Source organism: Rhipicephalus microplus, chromosome X, assembly GCF_043290135.1.
Source record: "Rhipicephalus microplus isolate Deutch F79 chromosome X, USDA_Rmic, whole genome shotgun sequence".
NCBI lineage: Eukaryota > Metazoa > Arthropoda > Arachnida > Ixodida > Ixodidae > Rhipicephalus > Rhipicephalus microplus.
The window spans coordinates 18,395,387-18,413,556 of NC_134710.1; the positions used below are offsets into that span (position 1 = coordinate 18,395,387).

An 18,170-nucleotide genomic window follows, 5' to 3' on the forward strand; every position below is an offset into this window, starting at 1 on the left:
TCTTTCATAATCTTTCTATTTTTTTCCTTTGTAAAGATCCCAATCCATGTGGCAAGAACAATGGTGGCTGTTCACACCTGTGCCTCATCTCTCCTGGAGCCAGCAGCTTTCGCTGTGCTTGCCCAGACAACTTTTTGCTGCTGCCAGATGAAAAGACGTGCATTGCCAATTGTACTGAAGGCCAGTTTAGATGTGGTGGCTCTGATGACCGCTGCATCTCTGTATTCTGGAAGTGTGATGGAGAAAAGGATTGTCGAGATGGCTCAGATGAAGTGGGATGTCGTAAGTTTAAGCTGTGTGTCTATACATTTAAGTTTTGAGCAATCATTGTTTTGCCTTGTCATTTTGAAGAGGTTGATCATTTGAGTCAATAGTACTTGGGATGATGTAAAATTTCACTGAAAATTTTCAGCTGCTTTCTCCTGCAAGAAGGGGCAATTCCAGTGCCATAACAATGCCACTTGTGTGCCAAGGATTAAGATTTGCGATGGCCATAATGACTGTGGGGACCAGAGCGATGAGAAGTTTTGTGGTGAGATGACAGTCCAATGTTCTTGAGCATTTTAGTACGGTTTAGCTGTAGTTACATCTAATTTTTGAGGTAAAATTACTTTTTCCTTCATTTTTTTTCTTTAGGATATCCTTGTGGAGAGCACAACTTTAAGTGCCAGAACACCGGTCGATGTGTTCCAGTTTCTTGGCAGTGTGATGGGGACAATGACTGTACAGATGGTTCAGATGAAGATCCTGCCATTTGCCGTAAGTGTTTTTGCCTAAAGTAACTGAAGTGCATTCAACTATAATGTGAAGTTAGTGAAATGCTCATATTGTATACCTTCAAAACCTTTTGCAGATCACCAAGAGTGCAATACAGACACGCAGTATAAGTGTAATAATGGAAAATGCATACCAAAGCTGTGGTACTGTGACTTTGATGATGACTGTGGTGATAATTCAGATGAGCCAGCACACAAATGCCGTAAGTAGCTGTTTGCCCAAGTGAATGTACAAATTTCTGCTTCTACATTGGATAGTGTCCTAACTGTACACCTTGCCTCTGCAGGAAACCGCAACTGCACTACTGGCTGGCAAAAGTGCCCCTCTGTGAACAACTACCGGTGCATACCTACGTGGCTTTTCTGTGATGGTAAAGATGACTGCCGAGACAATTCAGATGAGACAAGCCCTGAATATTGTCCAAAATGTCATGAAACTGGTGACTTTAAGTGTAGAAATAACAGATGTATTCCTTTGCGTTGGAGGTGCGATTTCGAGGACGATTGCGGAGACAACTCTGATGAGGATAGCACCATGTGTGGTGAGCATAAACTTCTTTTGAGAAACGAAAGTGTTAGTGTTTTTACTCTGAGCTTGATTTTCTTTTGACATTCCCCTAATTTGCTCATTTTCTAGCTGAACTCTACAGAGATTGCTCAGAAAGTGAATTCCAGTGTGCAAACAAAAAATGTATTCCATCAAGATGGCGGTGTGACCATGACAATGATTGCGATGATGGAAGTGATGAGAAGGACTGCTTGAATTACGCATGCAAGGTAATGAATTTCTTGGGGACAAGGAAATTGGGCTGGTTCATCAAAAGTATTGTGAAAACTTTATTCACATACACCAGACTTGAATAGCAAAGTCAGATACACATTAGACATATCCAAAGTTGGCATTTGTCCTGTTTGTATTTGGCTGTTTAAATGTGGTACAAGTAAGTTTTACTTTTGGTATTAGTTGATAGTGGCCTTGCTTTTTCACAGGAAAATCAGTTCAAGTGCAACAGTGGACATTGCATACTCAGCAGACTTGTTTGTGATGGCAACAAGGACTGCCATGATGTCTCGGACGAACAGAATTGTCCAACACGAGTGCCCGGTGGCTTGTATTGTCAGGAGAACATGTTCCAGTGTAACAACACTGTAAGTTTCATATCTAATGAACCTGTTTATGGTGTCTTTTCTTTAGGAAAGTAGTACTTGAAATACTTTATACTGTTCATCTATCAAACTGCATGGCACAACTAAACAGAAAGAAGTGACAGATAAAATACTGTCTCTCATCACATAACAGTAGTTTGAATTTCTGTTAATCTTACAATTGCTAGTTCATCCATTGTTTTGTCAATAAAAAGGACAAACTGGATTAGTCATGATGGAACAAATGCGATATGCACGGAGACTTAGAAAGGAGACAGGACAGAGAAAGCACCCCATCCTATCTCCATCATGAACCTTTAGCTTGTTCCATCATAAAGCTTTACCATTAGTCAGGATGATGATTACAATTGCTTTTGCGCATATATTTTCAAAAGCCTTTTTCTTTTTTTAATGTGCCCAGGCATTCGTGAAGGAAAGATATGCTGGTTACATCAAATTTGAGATTTTGCAATTTTCGTAATTGGGGCAGAGTGAACATATGGCATTGCATATTGTTACTGCTGCTTGTTTCACTAGAGCCATGGACCACACTTAAATGATCTTGAATACAGTTGAACCCCGCTACAAGGAAACTGACGAGGCATGGAAAAAATTTCGTTGTTGTGAAATTGAAAAAATGTAGCTGATCTGAGCTAGCAAAAGAAAGCAACGTTTATTCTCAAAGTTCAAAATGTGTCCGCTGCTTCCTATTCTTTCCCAGCAGCACCAAGACGCGATTCTCACCCATGCTTAGCGAGGCCATGGTGAAAAGCACACTCAAACAAGGCCTATAACCGCTTTCGTGAACGAACCAAACAGCTGCATTAGCACGTTAACACCAGCAGCTGTCCGCCGTCACATTGTATTCGACAACGCCGAGATGGAGGCAGGGTATGGTAGAGCGGTGACTTTTGCCTTATTCTATGCTATTCTTGCATCCTCCACTCGCGGCTATCTGATTTTCTTGATAATGTGGATGAACAGCTGCTCTGATTAGTTACCACAATGGCTAAACACGAACAAAATAATGCGCATTGGCATCGAAAAAGGCATCGTTCCAGTACTAATTGCTGCCCCATGAAGGCTTTCCTACCAACACTAACAATTACAAAGCCAAATCCCAAATCCGGATATATCGAACCTACGTATTATGAGGCAGTGTGTGTATTGAAATACCTATATATATATATATATATATATATATATATATATATATATATATATATATATATATATATATATATAGAGGAGAGAGAGAGAGAGAAGAGAAACTTTTTTATGTGGTGATCCCCTTCAGATTCAGTAATTATGAGTTTGACCGTACTAATCAAAAGGCCGAAAGGCTACTTTTAACTGCCGCTGAAGTGGAGATGCTATATTTGACTCTGCTGAGTAGTAGTCCTTTGTGCCACAAGCAATCCGATGGAGGCGGAAATGTTGTAGGCCCGTGTGCTCAGATTTTGGCGCACGTTAAAGAACCCCAGGTGGTCAAAATTTCCGGAGCCCTCCACTACGGCGTCTCTCATAATCATATGGTGGTTTTGGAACGTTAAACCCCACAAATCAATTTGTGCCACAAGCAAGCCTTTCAGCTGCTTATTAATTCTTCAGCATTTGTAGCTCTAGCAAAAAAAAATATCAGGCTAATTGGCATTTTATTACCTAATTTATTGAGGTTATAATAAACAAAAGGAAATGATATACACTAGCACTTTTGTATGTTATTTGCCTTCTGTCTCTCTTCTCCTGTTTTCCTTCTGTCACAATTAGCAGCAGACAGTGCTTACGCTTGTGCTGAACTGTGACTTCTTGAACAAACATTTTGAATTTAAAATTTCCACCACCAATTTCGCACCACCAATTGGTGAGGTGGAGCACAGAGAGCTTTGTCGACTTGAAAAAAAAACTGAGGGGCCAAAGCAGTAATTGTCACAGCTTAATTATTTCTCACTGCCATTGTCTGACATTCTATGTGTGCGTGTGTCTGTGGTCATGTGCAAATGTGTAGGTAGGCTTTTCTTTAAAGGCGGCTGCTATGTCATCTAAACACCAATGTTGCTAAAAACAGTTCTTATGGTCTTGGTGAAATTTTTACTTGTCATTCTCTACAACCTCAAGGCGCAAGCAAAAATGGCAAGAAATGTTGGTCACAGAAGATACCTTTTATCCTAATCATGATACACATATGGAAAACAGCATAACAATATCAAGGCTCATGATCTGAAAGTTATCTCTTATTAATTTCAGTGCCATGTTTTTTATGACAGTGTGGAAGCACCAGCACAATGACTTGACACAATGTGTGAATGCTTACACATTGTGTGTTAATGCTTTTATAGGAGTGTTGCAGCTTGGGCTAGTTGGTATGGCATGACGATTGTTATAGCGCGAGAACAAAACGACGACAGAGACAAGAAGCACACGAAAAACACGAGCGCTCGTGTCTTTCGTGTCCTTCTTGTCTCTGTGTCGTCGTTTTGTTCTCGCGCTATAACTATCGTCATGCTTTTATAGGGTTCCAAAAACTGTGGCACATTAGCTCGTATCCCAACCATGTCTATCTATACACTCATGTGTAGAGTTATAACAACGTCTGAGGAGTTGAAGTGCAACACTAAAATTTTCTATCGCTGCCAGATCATTTTTGGTTTGATGAAATATCAAGTTTTTTCACATATAGTCATTAGTAAGCTTAGAATGTCATATGACAAACATATCGTTAAGGTTCAAAAGTAGCAGGTATTGTTCTTGGCAGCTGTAGTCATGAAGTGAGGTAGGTAGCTTATAATTTATAAAAATAGTAGTTGGTATGATGAGGAATTGTACACTATATTTTTAATCTCAAAGTATGTCAGCTGATAATGCATTATGGTAACTAAAATATTTGCCCTGCTGCTGTGGTCTAGTGTCTAAGATACTTGGCTGCTGACCCGCAGGTTGCGGGATCGATTCCTGGCTAAATGTTGTAGGCCCGTGTGCTCAGATTTTGGTGCACGTTAAAGAACCCCAGGTGGTCGAAATTCCGGGAGCCCTCCACTACAGCGTCTCTCATAATCAAATGGCGGTTTCGGGACGTTAAACTCTACATATCAATCAATCTAATCCTGGCTGCGGCAGCTGCATTTTCGCTGGAGGCGTAAATGCTGTAGGCCCATATGCTCAGATTTGGGTGCACATTAAAGAACCCCAAGGAGTTGAAATTTCCGGAGACCTCCACTGCGGTGTCTCTCTTAATTATATGGCGGTTTTGGGACGTTAAACCCCATATATCATCATCATGAATTCTAAAATATTCTTTAAAAACTTCTAAAAGGATTATTAGAAAAAAGGATTGTATATGGAAGGCAGTGTGCACGTTGTTACGAGTAAAAGCAAGAACTCTGTGCTGGTTTGCAATTTCTTTATACAGTGTAGGCACGTCACATCATGTGATGAATGGCATTTTTTTTCTTTAAGTAACGCACTTATTTTATTTTGTAGTTGTTGAACACACCAGTCTCTAGCTCTTTGTATATAGAATAGGAAAATTATCACAGAGTCTCACTCAAACCACCTTCTTACTTTTGCGTTTATTATAAATATGTATGCACTACACTAAACAAGGGATGCCAACATGCCAAATTTCCTTTCGCAGGTGTGTATCAGGCCTGACTTTATGTGTGATGGTGATGATGACTGTGGCGACTTCTCGGATGAGGCTGATTCAATATGCAGTATGTTTGTTTTTCAATACGTTACATTATGTTCAGTTTATTACATTAGATAACACGGTGTGTGCTTTAATACTAGTTGCTCATTTTATTAATTTCACGACTTTCTTGCATTACGCACACACCGACCAGAAAGGGAAATCACGGGCGCAATGGTGCCTATTTCTTTCTTTTTCATGTGTGCGTTGCGCAAAAAAGACATGAATCGGCAGCAACTGGCCCAATTTTCAGTTTCGATAATTTAACCATTTGTTTTTTACTTTTGCCGGCCGGCCATGCAATCGTTTTCTTCTTTGATCTACTGTTCACGTGTTATGTTTTGGCTGCTTTGCATCTGCTGACATACTACTGTCATATTTTTTTTTTAAATTTTCTGTGTGGCCAACACATTACAGGTTTTAAAGACTGCCTGGTAATAGCCCTATCGGCAGTGCATTGTTCACTAGTAGTGTGAGCATTTCAAAGAAATGATACAATAAATAGCAAATGCACTGTACAAAATGAAATCTGTTCAGGAACTAGACAGTGTATAATTATAATCTGTAGGACATATGAAAACTTACCTCAAACGGCATAGTACATGTGTGAAAAATGTATTCCATTCAGACGTGCATGAAAACAAATGAGTTTTGACATTTTTGTTGCTTGATTTGCATTGTATAATAGCCAAATGTTGTTTGTAAAAACTGGGTATTAAATACTTACATTGTTTATCTTTGGATTTAGTCCTACAAAGAAGTGCTCGAAAATGGCCATGCGTCTTAGGTTATACTTTGTGCCTTTAAGTAAAGGCACATCTACAAATGCACTCATTTTTCTGTATTTCAGTGTACGGCAGGCTTTCAGTAACTGGAAATCTCATAAATGGAACAACTTCATCTAACATGATTGGCTTCTTTCTTGAATTCTTGTGTCATATTCATCTCTCAGTGAACGAAACTCTAGTTAAACTGAACACGTTTTTCCTGGTCCCTTCAGGTTCCATTTAACAAGAGTCTTTTGTTTATGTATGTAGCCAGTTTCAGATTACATAAAGATGAACACTTAGTAATTCCTCTTGCCAAAATAAGTTTGTTGTGTGATCGAGCCATCCACAGTGAGATGACTGTTATTTCATATGGTCGCACAAGTTTCTGTTAATGTATTGCACAAGAGGAATCGTGTTATTTACTTTATTGACCACCATGTGAACTTTTGGCATAATGTCTGCTTTCTTAATTAAGCAATATTTTATCTTTTAAGGGCAGGTGCAAAGTGACAATGCTTATAGGCAACCTTGTTTTATTGTGTTACCATAAATTTCTATTGTCACTTATTTTCATATTCGCAAAAATCATGGCAAGCATTTTCTTTTCTTCTGGTTATTTCACTTCATCATGCAGAGGACCACAAGTGTGATGTGACACGCAAGTTCCAGTGCCAGAACAACAAGTGCATCCCCTTATGGCAGCTCTGCAATGGCAATGATGACTGTGGAGATGGCAGTGATGAGAACAATCACCAGTTGTGTGGAAAGCTAACACCGCTTCCCTGCCTTGCGACAGAGTTCAAGTGCACTAATGGAAAGTGCATACCCAGAGTTGAAGTCTGCAACCGGAAAGATGACTGTGGTGACCTGTCAGATGAACGTGGTTGCCGTGAGTAATTTTTCACAGATGTGCCCAACGAGAGAACAAGCTTAATATGTGTGGTTAAAAGGATTATCCTAAAGCCTGTAATATTGTCTGTACTAGTGCCTGTCTTCCTTTTGTGCTCGTCAGTTTTTAGTGCTTATTTTTTCAGATGTCTTTAACACATTTTTCACTCGTGTTTTGCGTCATGATAGTTGTTGCCAGTAATTTGCGAATTGTGACGAACACAAACCATGCCACAGCACAAAACAAAGGCAACTGCATATACTCTCCCTCTACTTTCAGAGGTGAAATTAATCCATAAAATAAAATGTCATAATCTGTGTGGAGAGGGAAATTCTTATAAATTCAATGGACTACTTTCATTTATTTAAAGGCCTATCAACCATGCTACAATACATAGACAGAAGACGAGGGAAGACGGATATTTTGTTCGCGTATCCTAGTGGCACAAGAGGCATCCTAGTGGCGGTAATAGGCCTATAAAATTACTGCTAACCAACTAGCCCAACTTTCATCTCTACTTGCATTTAACTCATTTTTTAAATTTCAAAACGTCACATACTTTTCTTATGCTCTTGTTCTTGTTTTTTTTTTCTTTTTCTAGTGACTACTGTCTGCTTTAAAAAATGAGAATAAGCTCGTGTAAAAGCTATTTGAGGTAGTAGCAAGATGTTCACAGCCAGAAGGTTGCATAAATGTTTATACATGAAGGACAGTTTCTTCTCACATTCAACCTGGTTCAGGTTTATAGTACTATGCATTACTCTTCACTTCAGCAAAGTCAAGAACACAACACACATGTCATGCTTGTTGATGGTTTATTTCAGTTTCCAAAAAACCTGGTATACATGCATGACACTCATCTTTCCATCTGCATATTCTCCTTTTTTGCATGTGAAGAGAGAATGACATACGATTCTGTTTTTGCTCCAACTTGTCATGTTTCGTGTTGTTACGTATAAAAGCATAATGTGCAATAGTGATTCCTATTTTCTCTTACTCACTGTGATTTAAGTGGCATCCGATATGCATCCAATAATTAGCCCTGCCTTTTATTCAAAAATTATGAATTGCTACAGGTACCATGATATTGTGCATAGGCCTATAAAGGTTGTTCCTAAAAGCCTCGCTGATCTGTAAATGTGCTTGTGCATTCTGTTACCCCTTATTGCTTCAGATGAAGGCACATGTGATGCTGCTACACGAGGAGGATGTGAACATAACTGCACAACCTTGGGCGATTCCAATGGCTACATATGCACCTGTGCTAGTGGCTACAAGATAAAAGATGACGATCCTAAACGTTGTGAAGGTGTGTTAAAGGTTTTGTTTCTGAGAATTTGTGAGTCTGTAGCAAAAAATGCTATGAATCTGCATAGCAAGTGAAAGGCACTTTTTAATTTTCTTTTTCTGTGAGACTTAGTGTACCAACATATTAGTGAGGGTTTGATGATAGCGTCATTCAACTTTTTTATTGAACTAGAATTATTTGTTTATTTTGATGCTAAAGGGTTTTTTTTTTACTTTTTTGCTTATCGCTAAAAAAAACAAAAAAAGGTCTTTTTTATTCACGTCATTGTTCTTATGTATTGCATAATCTCTATCTTTTCTTTATTGAAGATATCAACGAGTGTGCCACATTTGGTCACAACTGTTCACAAATATGTGAAAACCTAATGGGAGACTATGGCTGCCGTTGCAAAGAAGGCTATGAAATGTTCAAGTCTCATTGCCATGCAAAAGGTATGAAGACATACCCTAACAGTTTGCATAATTTATGTATTATGCTATGTTAAAGCCTTCATGCACATATATTATTTATTATTGTCTTTAGGACCTGCTCCTATTGTTCTTTATACCAATGGACCTGACATCAGAATGCTCGACCTGAAGAATGAACTTCAGAGTGCTGTTATCAGCGGAGAGAGCAGGGTTCAGGCACTGGACTATGATCCTCGTGACCGTAAGTTGCATATAGTGACTTCGCCCAGTTTGCATTTAACAATGTGCTTATCGCTCGAAAACACAGCATTGCAAACGTTACAGCACCTACTGCAACTTATTTTGAAAATTCTGTTTTTACATGGATGTGTGTTTATGAATCATTTTCTAATGGCTGTTGTACTTTAGTGCCACTGTTATAGGGGTGCTAAAGGATTGTTCATTCAGCATGTAGAGGAGACGTTTGGCACCCAGCTACGTGGTCTCAATGTTTGCTGTTTCCCAAGTTTTCGATGCCCCCATGTCTATGATCAGGATGACTCTCACTAAATGTGGCCACTCATCAACATTCATTCTCTACAGTATAAGACCTGGGGTAGAAATTAAATGTACTATATGCTAAAATATAATGCCAGATGATTGAATCTTGTTGCTTCTATGAGCTCTCATCTACAATATATTTTGTGTGTCTGGCAGAAGTATGTAAGCACAATATGAGTTCAATTCTATAGCTTGCTACAGCATAGTAAAAGCCAGCATTATTTAGGTGTCTGTTGCATTTAAACCCTTAACAATAGGACTGCACTTATTCAAGGAATGCAAGTATAGCTTTTAGTAATTCATGCACCAAAAAAACTTACCAGGCTATTTAGGAAGACCTGCACGTGTCACTTATATATGTACATACTTGCACAAAACATGAATGAACACACCTTTCTATACATCGGTATAGAAAGGCTGCGGAAAAAGTGGCCCTAAAGACAAAATAGTTCAAGGAGAATAAATGCACTTTTGTTGCATCCACACACAAAAAAAAGGCTTCAAGAAATGGCAGTTTCAACTTTTTAACTGCCAGTTTAATGTCCAAAAAATGTACCAAAATTGATAATTTTTTAGGTAATATTTTTTTCATACAATGCTATTTTTCAAAATATATTATGTCATTATTACATCAGAAATTGTGTTTATATTTTTTTTAAACTACTGTCTACTTGGTTAAGTGAGAACTCAAACTTTACATCAATGAAACAAAATATTTTTTTTCATGGGCACGTAAACCAAATAAATTTCTGGTAATCACTGTTTTCTAGAGCAAAGCTAGAGTAAGTGAAAAACACATTCTTGAGCATTTTCTCACAAAAGAAACTACAGTGTATCTCAGTAAATGGAAACTGGCTTAACGGAACAGTCATTAAATATGTTTCTTTTGTATGTGAATAGTGCTAGAAAGCTGTAAATAACTGTCTTTGACTGGAATCACTGAAGTATGCTCTGATTTTTTTCCTAAAAGAGCAATATAAAAATATCCTTAATACCCATCTTCTATTCAGAATGCCATTTTAATAATTAGGGATAGACTCTAGCTCAACAAGTACATGTATTATTTTGGTCATCAGTGCATCCTCGAATCAAAACTACTCAAGCCTAGTCCATCAAACATCATTCGGCAACACCCCATACTAACGGAACAACTAGCTGGTGTGCTAAATAGTTAGTGCTAAGCATACCCGAGAACAATAAGAGGGTGTATGGCAGAGAGTGCTGCACTTCTACCTCTGTGCATCTTTCTGAGTAAATGAATAAGTAGAGTGGAAAGTTGGACGTAATTGGTAAACTTTCATTATGTTATACTATATGGGGAGAAGATACAGGAAGAAAGCAGTTTAAGCAAAGAAGTGCAGTTTTATTGAAAGATTAACCATTCTTTTTAAGAGTCTCAGCCTATATGGCATGTTCCTGTAAAGGCTAACGAAAGAATGATTAAAATTCATGAAAATAGGCACGTTATCAATGAAACAGCTAAGAAGCTATCAAAATGGCTCATGAAAGGCTAAAAATAAACATGAAAGAAACATAATGTGCATGAGAACACATGTGCACATGGGAAAAAATTCGCTAGACTGTGGTGATTATGTACACGTAGAGTAGAATATGCATACTTTTTGTCAGAGTAATTGGTGGGTGGCTAATGCACCCCTCCCACTTCCTCCTGATTTTGAACACTTTGATAATCATGCGACCTAATAGCTTCCTTTCCTTAGACAGAACTGTTGCGTCCTCAAATTTTACCTCGCATCCACACTGCCATCAGTGTGCTGATAAATGCAAGGCTGGGATGCTAGACAGTGATCGCTTTTTTTGTCTAAGCTTCTTTCTTCAGGTATTGTCTGGCCACGCTGTTAGAAAATGAGTTAATGAAACAGCTGTTCCCTGGAACATGGTTTTCTGGTTCCTTGATGTTTCAAATAATTACCAAGTTAGCATGAGATCCAAGTGCACAAGCTCAATGTTCATACCTGCTCACTAATCTGGTATTTTCATGATTAAAAAAATTGGGTCCAAATCTGCATGTTACACCGCAAATATAGTCGAAAGACGATAGTCTTGCATCTGGAGAGAGTGAACAAAAGGTTTATTTGATGTTCTGCGCAAGAAAATCGGTGAATGGTATTCTGCAGGCGCTGTGTTAGAGTGCCTCGAGCGTGTAGCGGAGGCGAACGAGCGCATCGAGGCACGTTAGACACAAGCGCCATCTGGCATTTATCTTCGAAAACGAAGGGTTGCAGCTTGCGGAGAAAGATGCGCGGCAGTCTCGGAGGTGATAAGGTGTAGAATGCAAAGCGACGGGCAGGTGCCACCACCGTGACGTCGTAGCAAAGCGTTGGAAATACCTTTTTGAGCATCGCGTTGCACTGTCAACGCAATAAATGCTACATTCCTTAGAGTTACTTGTGTGTGCTTCTTCTAGGATAAAGGCAGACATACAAAACTTTGAAGTGTGTTTATGGCACCACAGGTATGCACAAGAATTGCTTTTTAATTGACAATCACACAACTATGAATGCTAAATCTTGAGCAATATTGGTGGGCACTGCGAATTGGGTTTGGTGCCGTTTGAGGTATCGTTAGGACGGACAGACAAATGTACAGACAGACAGACCAAAAGTTTTCCGTCGAAGGTCCCCAAGAAAGACTATTGTCTTTAAAAAATAGGTTCACAACAAGTTCTTTTTTCGATTATTTTTTTTTGCGAATTGACTAACACTCGCCGAAGTTGCAACAAAAAAGAATTTATGTTTCGAAAGCCCTACGGGTCTTTTGTTCACTTGGAAGGGAAAGAAGTTGGGCCGTGCGTTTATATGCGTAGTAAATGGCGCAATGATATGGTGTAAGTATTGAGTAGATTTCCACGTGTCTCATGAAGAGTACTATGAGGTATCGACTGGATGAATAATTCCAAAAAAAAAAAGGTGTGAAGACATAAATTTTTCTGCATCTGTGACATTTGCAGAATTCCAATCAATGCTGTGTCCTGTGTTAAGGTGATGTTCAGCAAGTGCATTGGCGACAGTATGTTACTCCACTTTAAGTATAAGGACGAAAAGATATAAGCAATCAAATACTAATTTGTCATTTGCCTATTTGAAGGACATATTGGGCACCCGCAATATTTATCTTTTAGCTCTTTGTACAGGTAATACTTACTTTTCAAAGCCATTTGTGTTTGTTATTGTAGGTTAATGGAAAATATATACATTTTTAAACTTTCATTACTTTTAGCAAATGTGGCATGTGTAACTTTAGAAGGCATGCTTATAGAGTACCCTTGACAAGAATGTGCTATGCTATACAAGATTGAAATAACACTGTGCATTATTTATAATAATGTTAACCAGTTTATGAAGTTCTGCCTAATATAAAAATTTAAGAAATTTGCAAATTCGAAATAACACTTGTTACAGCTTATTTTATTTTTGTTGAATAGAAACATTATGTAGTGTTTTTTTTTGTGCTATGGTGCAGACTTGTTTAGTTTGTCATTTTATGGGCACCATAACAGTCTTATGTAATCGTGATACACATTTCATGTTTCAGTTGCATTCATGGCAAAGAGTAGATGATGTCACTTTCTTTTCCAATATAAACAAAACACATGTTCTAACACTGGTTCAAGAAGATGACTGTAATTACCATTTCTTTATTTACTGTTACATGCTAGTTTATGCCACTTCAAAACTTCTTGCACAATGCTTAATTTTTGTCCTCCAATTTCTGCTCATAATTTTGTATTTTATGCTCTAACAATGTGATGTCTTCTAGCCATCAAACTGAAGCTTTTTGTATTCAGACATTTCTCAGCTGGCAGGGAAGTTCTGGTAATTAAATGAAAATGAAATGAAACCTTATCACTGCTGCCGTATTTTTGCTCTATACAAAATTATTGCTGCTGTAATAGACTACTGGATATCAATAATTCTTTATGGCTTTTATGTTGCTTCTATCGCGGTGGGGAGAAATGTGGAAATGACCTTTCAGTGATGCCAGTTTGGTAGTTGATATGGCTGAATTAATGTAGTTAGTATTAAAAAATCACCCCATACTATTAACTGCTGTCTTATATCAAATAACAATACCATGTTCTTTCAACAAATAAATTTTTTTTTAATTTTTACAGAGATGCTGTACTGGACAGACTCCTATGAAAAAACAATTAAAAGAGCATTCCTGCCAAACTTGACGGACGTCAGTGCTGGCATTGGGTTCCCACAGAATCTGGAGCTGAAGGGCCTCACAAAACCAAATGCTATAGCAGTTGACTGGGTTGGAAGGTAAGTAGAGGAGCCCTTGATGCAACAGGACAAGCTTTGGACAAATTTGCTGTGCTTTGCAGGACGATTTACTGGATGGATGCAGATCTGTCAAGCACCCGTCCCAAGGGAAGAATTTTTGTCAGCCTAATTGATGGTCGATACAGAAAGACTCTGCTGTCATCCAACTTAGAAAGACCCACTTCGATGGCTGTTGACCCTGACATGGGGTGAGTGACTTAATTTAGTAGCTGTAACATATTTTCTGTTGCCCCATTAAAGGAGCACTGACACAAAAGTTTTCCACCCTTTTTTTTTTGTTGAAACAGGTAGCTTATGACCCACTTATCATGGCTGGAAACCTCATTTGCATGAGTGCATGATGGTCATTCATTTAGAGGCATTTTCAATGCACCTAATTGCAGTTTCAGTTTCAAAGAGCACTGAGCTGGGCACGAGCCATAGGCAGAATTTTTTTTATATATTCGGATGGGGAGGGGGCTTTATCTTCCACACTTCAGCCTCTCTCTCTCTCTCTCTCTTTCTCTCTCTCTCTCTCTCTCTCTCTATATATATATATATATATATATATATATATATATATATATATATATATGTGTGTGTGTGTGTGTGTGTGTGCACGCATGAGTGTACATACACATCGAGAGAGAGACTGAGAGAGAGAAAAATACTTATACAAAGTATTATGAATATAGGAAAGAAATGTCTGTTACATGAAACTTTCATTTGCTTGATGTGTACATGTACATCCCGTACTTAGTTTGCGCAAGAGCTGTGTGAATTGCGCAGTTTTTGTCATCCTGTCACTTTGTTCTCAATGCAACCACAGCGCCACACTCCCTATTTGTCATTGTCTCATGATATGACTTCTAAAAACCTGAAAGGAAAAGGGACTGGCCTAAACAGTCGCCTGTGAAGTAGTTGCAGGACAGGGTGGTGAACAGTCCGTTGGAAGTCGATGAAAGCCTTAGTCAAACTCTTAAAAATATGCCAGACCAGTTCCAGGGGGTGGCTTTGCCCCCACGATGCAGCCCGGAGGGAGTCCAAGCCCCCCAGCCCCCTCATACTCTCCACGTATGGCAGAACCAGTTCTGGTAGTAAGGTAAACGCAGCTGACAACACAAAACAGCGATGTCACAATGTGTGCAAGAGCATGCGCGAGCTGGCTGGCTGCACTAATAGCCAACATAACCAGAACACACAAAGCCACAGGCATGGAGGAACAAATTGTAGGGAGCACAAGTGCAATTGAAGCATGTGCCAGTTACTGCCCAACTCAGACTTGTGACGTAGGTTTGTCTACACTCCCGTGGATTGATGTTGATATCACAAGGGAATCTGCATCTCGCACAGTCACGCAGCATCTCACACATTATGTCGCCTTGGACATTTTGTGTCGGTGCACTTTTAACAACCCAGGCTGATGTGTACTGACTTGTGGTGTTGTGGGTAATCAGGGTAAACAGTGGAAGTGGCTCAGACAGGCTGGCCAACGTTTCGATAGGAAGACCTATCTTTGTCAAGGGCGCCTTGTCATCTTTGGCATGTTAGTTTTCAGGGGGCTAGTAGAGACGTCATCTTCTGGTGATGGCATGTGCCCTTGTTGGTAATGATCCTCTGAAAAGAAAAAATAATAAAGCCAAAAAGTGCAGCCCTTGCTTCATTTCAGATTAGGTTGCGATGATGCGAAGTGTTCCCTTCTCAGATGTTGGGTTCTGTCTGTCCGTCTGTCTGTCTGTCTGTCTGTCTGTCTGTCCGTCCGCCCGCCCGCCCGTCCGTCCGTCCGTCCGTCCGTCTGTCTGTCCGTTTGTGCGTTCGTCCACGCATTCGTCCATCCATGCTTCCGTCCGTCCGCCTGTCTGTTTGATCTGTTTGTCTGATACTGCCGGTTAGACCTGACGCAGGACAAGGTTAGACTAAGAAGAGCTTTGCCCCTGAAAAAAAGAGGGGGAAAAGGGGGGGGGGGGCACAAAGTAGGAGCGGTGTGCTACAAAGCAGTGGCCGCTACAGGCATGAACGAAGGAGGGAACATAAAATATTTCAAAACCAGCTGATGGGTGCCACATCCATCCACTGCAAAAGATTGCCGATGATAGCGACGTGAACCTATTCTCAAACACCTATGAATAAGAACAACAGCAAGGAAGCAGTTACAAAAAGGCGGAGAAGCAGGCAGGGACTTTTAAATGCCAAGATGTCGACGGTAAGCAATATCGGATGGGGTCTGAAGAGCATGTGTTTAATGGGAAAGGTCACTGACAAAAAAAAAGAAAAAAAACTTCTCTGCGGAATTGCCTCAAGAATTGGGTCACATGTTGGCTAAAAAAAAAGGGAATCGAGATTACAAAGGAAATCAGCAACGAGGAAAAAAAAAAGAAAAAAAAGTGAGAAAAAAAATAAAAGGAGGGGTGGGGGAGAAAGTGGGACGTTGGTGCAAACACGGAAAAAAGCGACAGAGAACTTTCTGGATTGGCAATGACCTTGATGATGCGCAGTAGAAGTTTACAGTACTCTCGGATTGAAACAGGATAATTTAGGACTAAGGAACACACATACCTTCATTTCCACTGCCTTCAGTTCTGGTCTTATCGGCATAATTTCCACTCGAACACATAGATACGATCCAAAAATTTCTTTAGAGACCATATTCGTAACGACCTGACATAGTTATCTCAAACAGTTGCATGTACAAGTCATTTTTCTTTAAAATTCAATGTCACATTTGAATCTATATTCACTACAGTTCGTTGCCGTGTACTAGATGTAAGTGCTGAATGCTCGCGTTCAAACTTTCTGTAATAAAATTCACCTTAATTCTGAGTTCAGCATTACTTTAATCTCTCATTTTGATGGAGGCGAAATGTTAAGAGGTTTGTGTACAGTGTATTGTTGGTACATATCGAAACTCCAGATGATCAAAATTTCTAGAGCCCTTCACAACTGCATGCCTCATGATCATATCATGGTTCTGACTTATAAAGCCACAGATATTATTATACTACAATCTATTTCTATGAAAAGTTGGCAAAATTGCACCTGACATTATGTGTAGCATTAAACTCTACGCAATCTTGTCATACTCTTGCCTACGGATGTTACAAATTGTGCCATAGATTGAAGGATGAGAAAGAGTTCATTGCAACTAGAATGTTCATAGTCACTCACTGTTATAAAAACTTCATGTGCACATTTTTCATTGTGTTTTGAAATTTTTTGTTTGTACATTGTGCTACTACTTACTTTCATGTGCTATGAGGTCATCAGCTTAGACAAAACATGACTGATTACTGATATGCAAGATCTCTCTAGCATTATAAACTGCCTTTTTTTTCTATTGGTTATGTTTTGCTTTCACATTTTTGATATAGTATAGTGGGAGCCATTGCAATTGTGCAGCCAAATAATACAGGATGCACAAATGCAATATTCTTGGTCTACCAATAAAAGGGGATCAGAAGCTGAATCGTTCATGGCTACATTTCAACTTAGTCACCTTTGGGTTTTTATTTAAAGGACGTTTGCTCTGTTTTAGTTCCTTGTTGGACTCTAGTTTCTTCCATGACCTCGGAACTCTCAGGGGACACTCATAGAATTGGTTTTATGGAGAATTAAGGGTACTGTAAACTTGGCAGACCTAAGGTTTTTGTTTTCAATTGTTAATATTTGTCGCACATAGAGTGCAACTCTCAAGATGGGCCCAACTCATTCGTGGGAGATCTCCAGCTTCTCTGAGATAGAACATTCTGCAGTGTATGTGTCTGGTGTTACAAAAGCGTAGATTGCTGGAATGTTTTTTTTTTTTCCATTCTGGCAGTTGCTGACTTTCTACTGCGATTCAAATAAGTGCTGCCCTTAATTGTGTAGTGCCTTCCTCTGGCCAGCAAGCAAACCGGATTGTGCATGACCACAAGAGAGGAAAACATAGAATCCGCTTAGCTGTGGCACGTGCTGCATCGATTCTGGTTCAATCATCTCTTTCCTTCACTCCTGTGGCATAAGCCTACAGTTGTATTCAGGGGCTCACAGTGGAATAGAACAGGGCGTTACCATGTCCTTGTGAGTGTTATTGTCACTAGTGAGTATTATGGCCACTAGGCCCCTTTTTAGAAGGTATTGGATAACTTCACAAGTGTCTCTTTATTTACTTATCCTGTAATTGTATCTGTACTTCGGTCTGGAATGTCTGAAACAAATCTGCTGTTAGAAATAAATTTGATACGAGACTTTGCAAAGCTAATTGCTGCGAGTTTGAACACTACTTTTGTCTGGGGCAGTGCATTATGGCCTGAAATGAGTCATTCAGCCGCCCCCATGTATCGACATTGAACGAATATTCGAAATGAACTGCCTTTC

The 18,170-nt window shown here is 39.3% G+C and overlaps 1 protein-coding gene across 1 annotated transcript in view; it reads left to right on the forward strand.

Moving 5' to 3' along the window:
• Nucleotides 1–18,170, forward strand: part of mgl (low-density lipoprotein receptor-related protein megalin) — a 246,947-nt gene that overhangs the window by 220,937 nt on the left and 7,840 nt on the right. Inside the window, exons 58-71 of the mRNA XM_075881883.1 lie at nucleotides 37–282; nucleotides 413–532; nucleotides 637–759; nucleotides 854–979; nucleotides 1,064–1,318; nucleotides 1,414–1,553; nucleotides 1,767–1,925; nucleotides 5,557–5,635; nucleotides 7,015–7,269; nucleotides 8,444–8,578; nucleotides 8,887–9,009; nucleotides 9,101–9,229; nucleotides 13,664–13,817; nucleotides 13,880–14,026. Coding sequence (XP_075737998.1) covers nucleotides 37–282; nucleotides 413–532; nucleotides 637–759; nucleotides 854–979; nucleotides 1,064–1,318; nucleotides 1,414–1,553; nucleotides 1,767–1,925; nucleotides 5,557–5,635; nucleotides 7,015–7,269; nucleotides 8,444–8,578; nucleotides 8,887–9,009; nucleotides 9,101–9,229; nucleotides 13,664–13,817; nucleotides 13,880–14,026 — 2,191 coding nt within the window. The remainder of the gene's footprint in view (nucleotides 1–36; nucleotides 283–412; nucleotides 533–636; nucleotides 760–853; nucleotides 980–1,063; nucleotides 1,319–1,413; nucleotides 1,554–1,766; nucleotides 1,926–5,556; nucleotides 5,636–7,014; nucleotides 7,270–8,443; nucleotides 8,579–8,886; nucleotides 9,010–9,100; nucleotides 9,230–13,663; nucleotides 13,818–13,879; nucleotides 14,027–18,170) is intronic.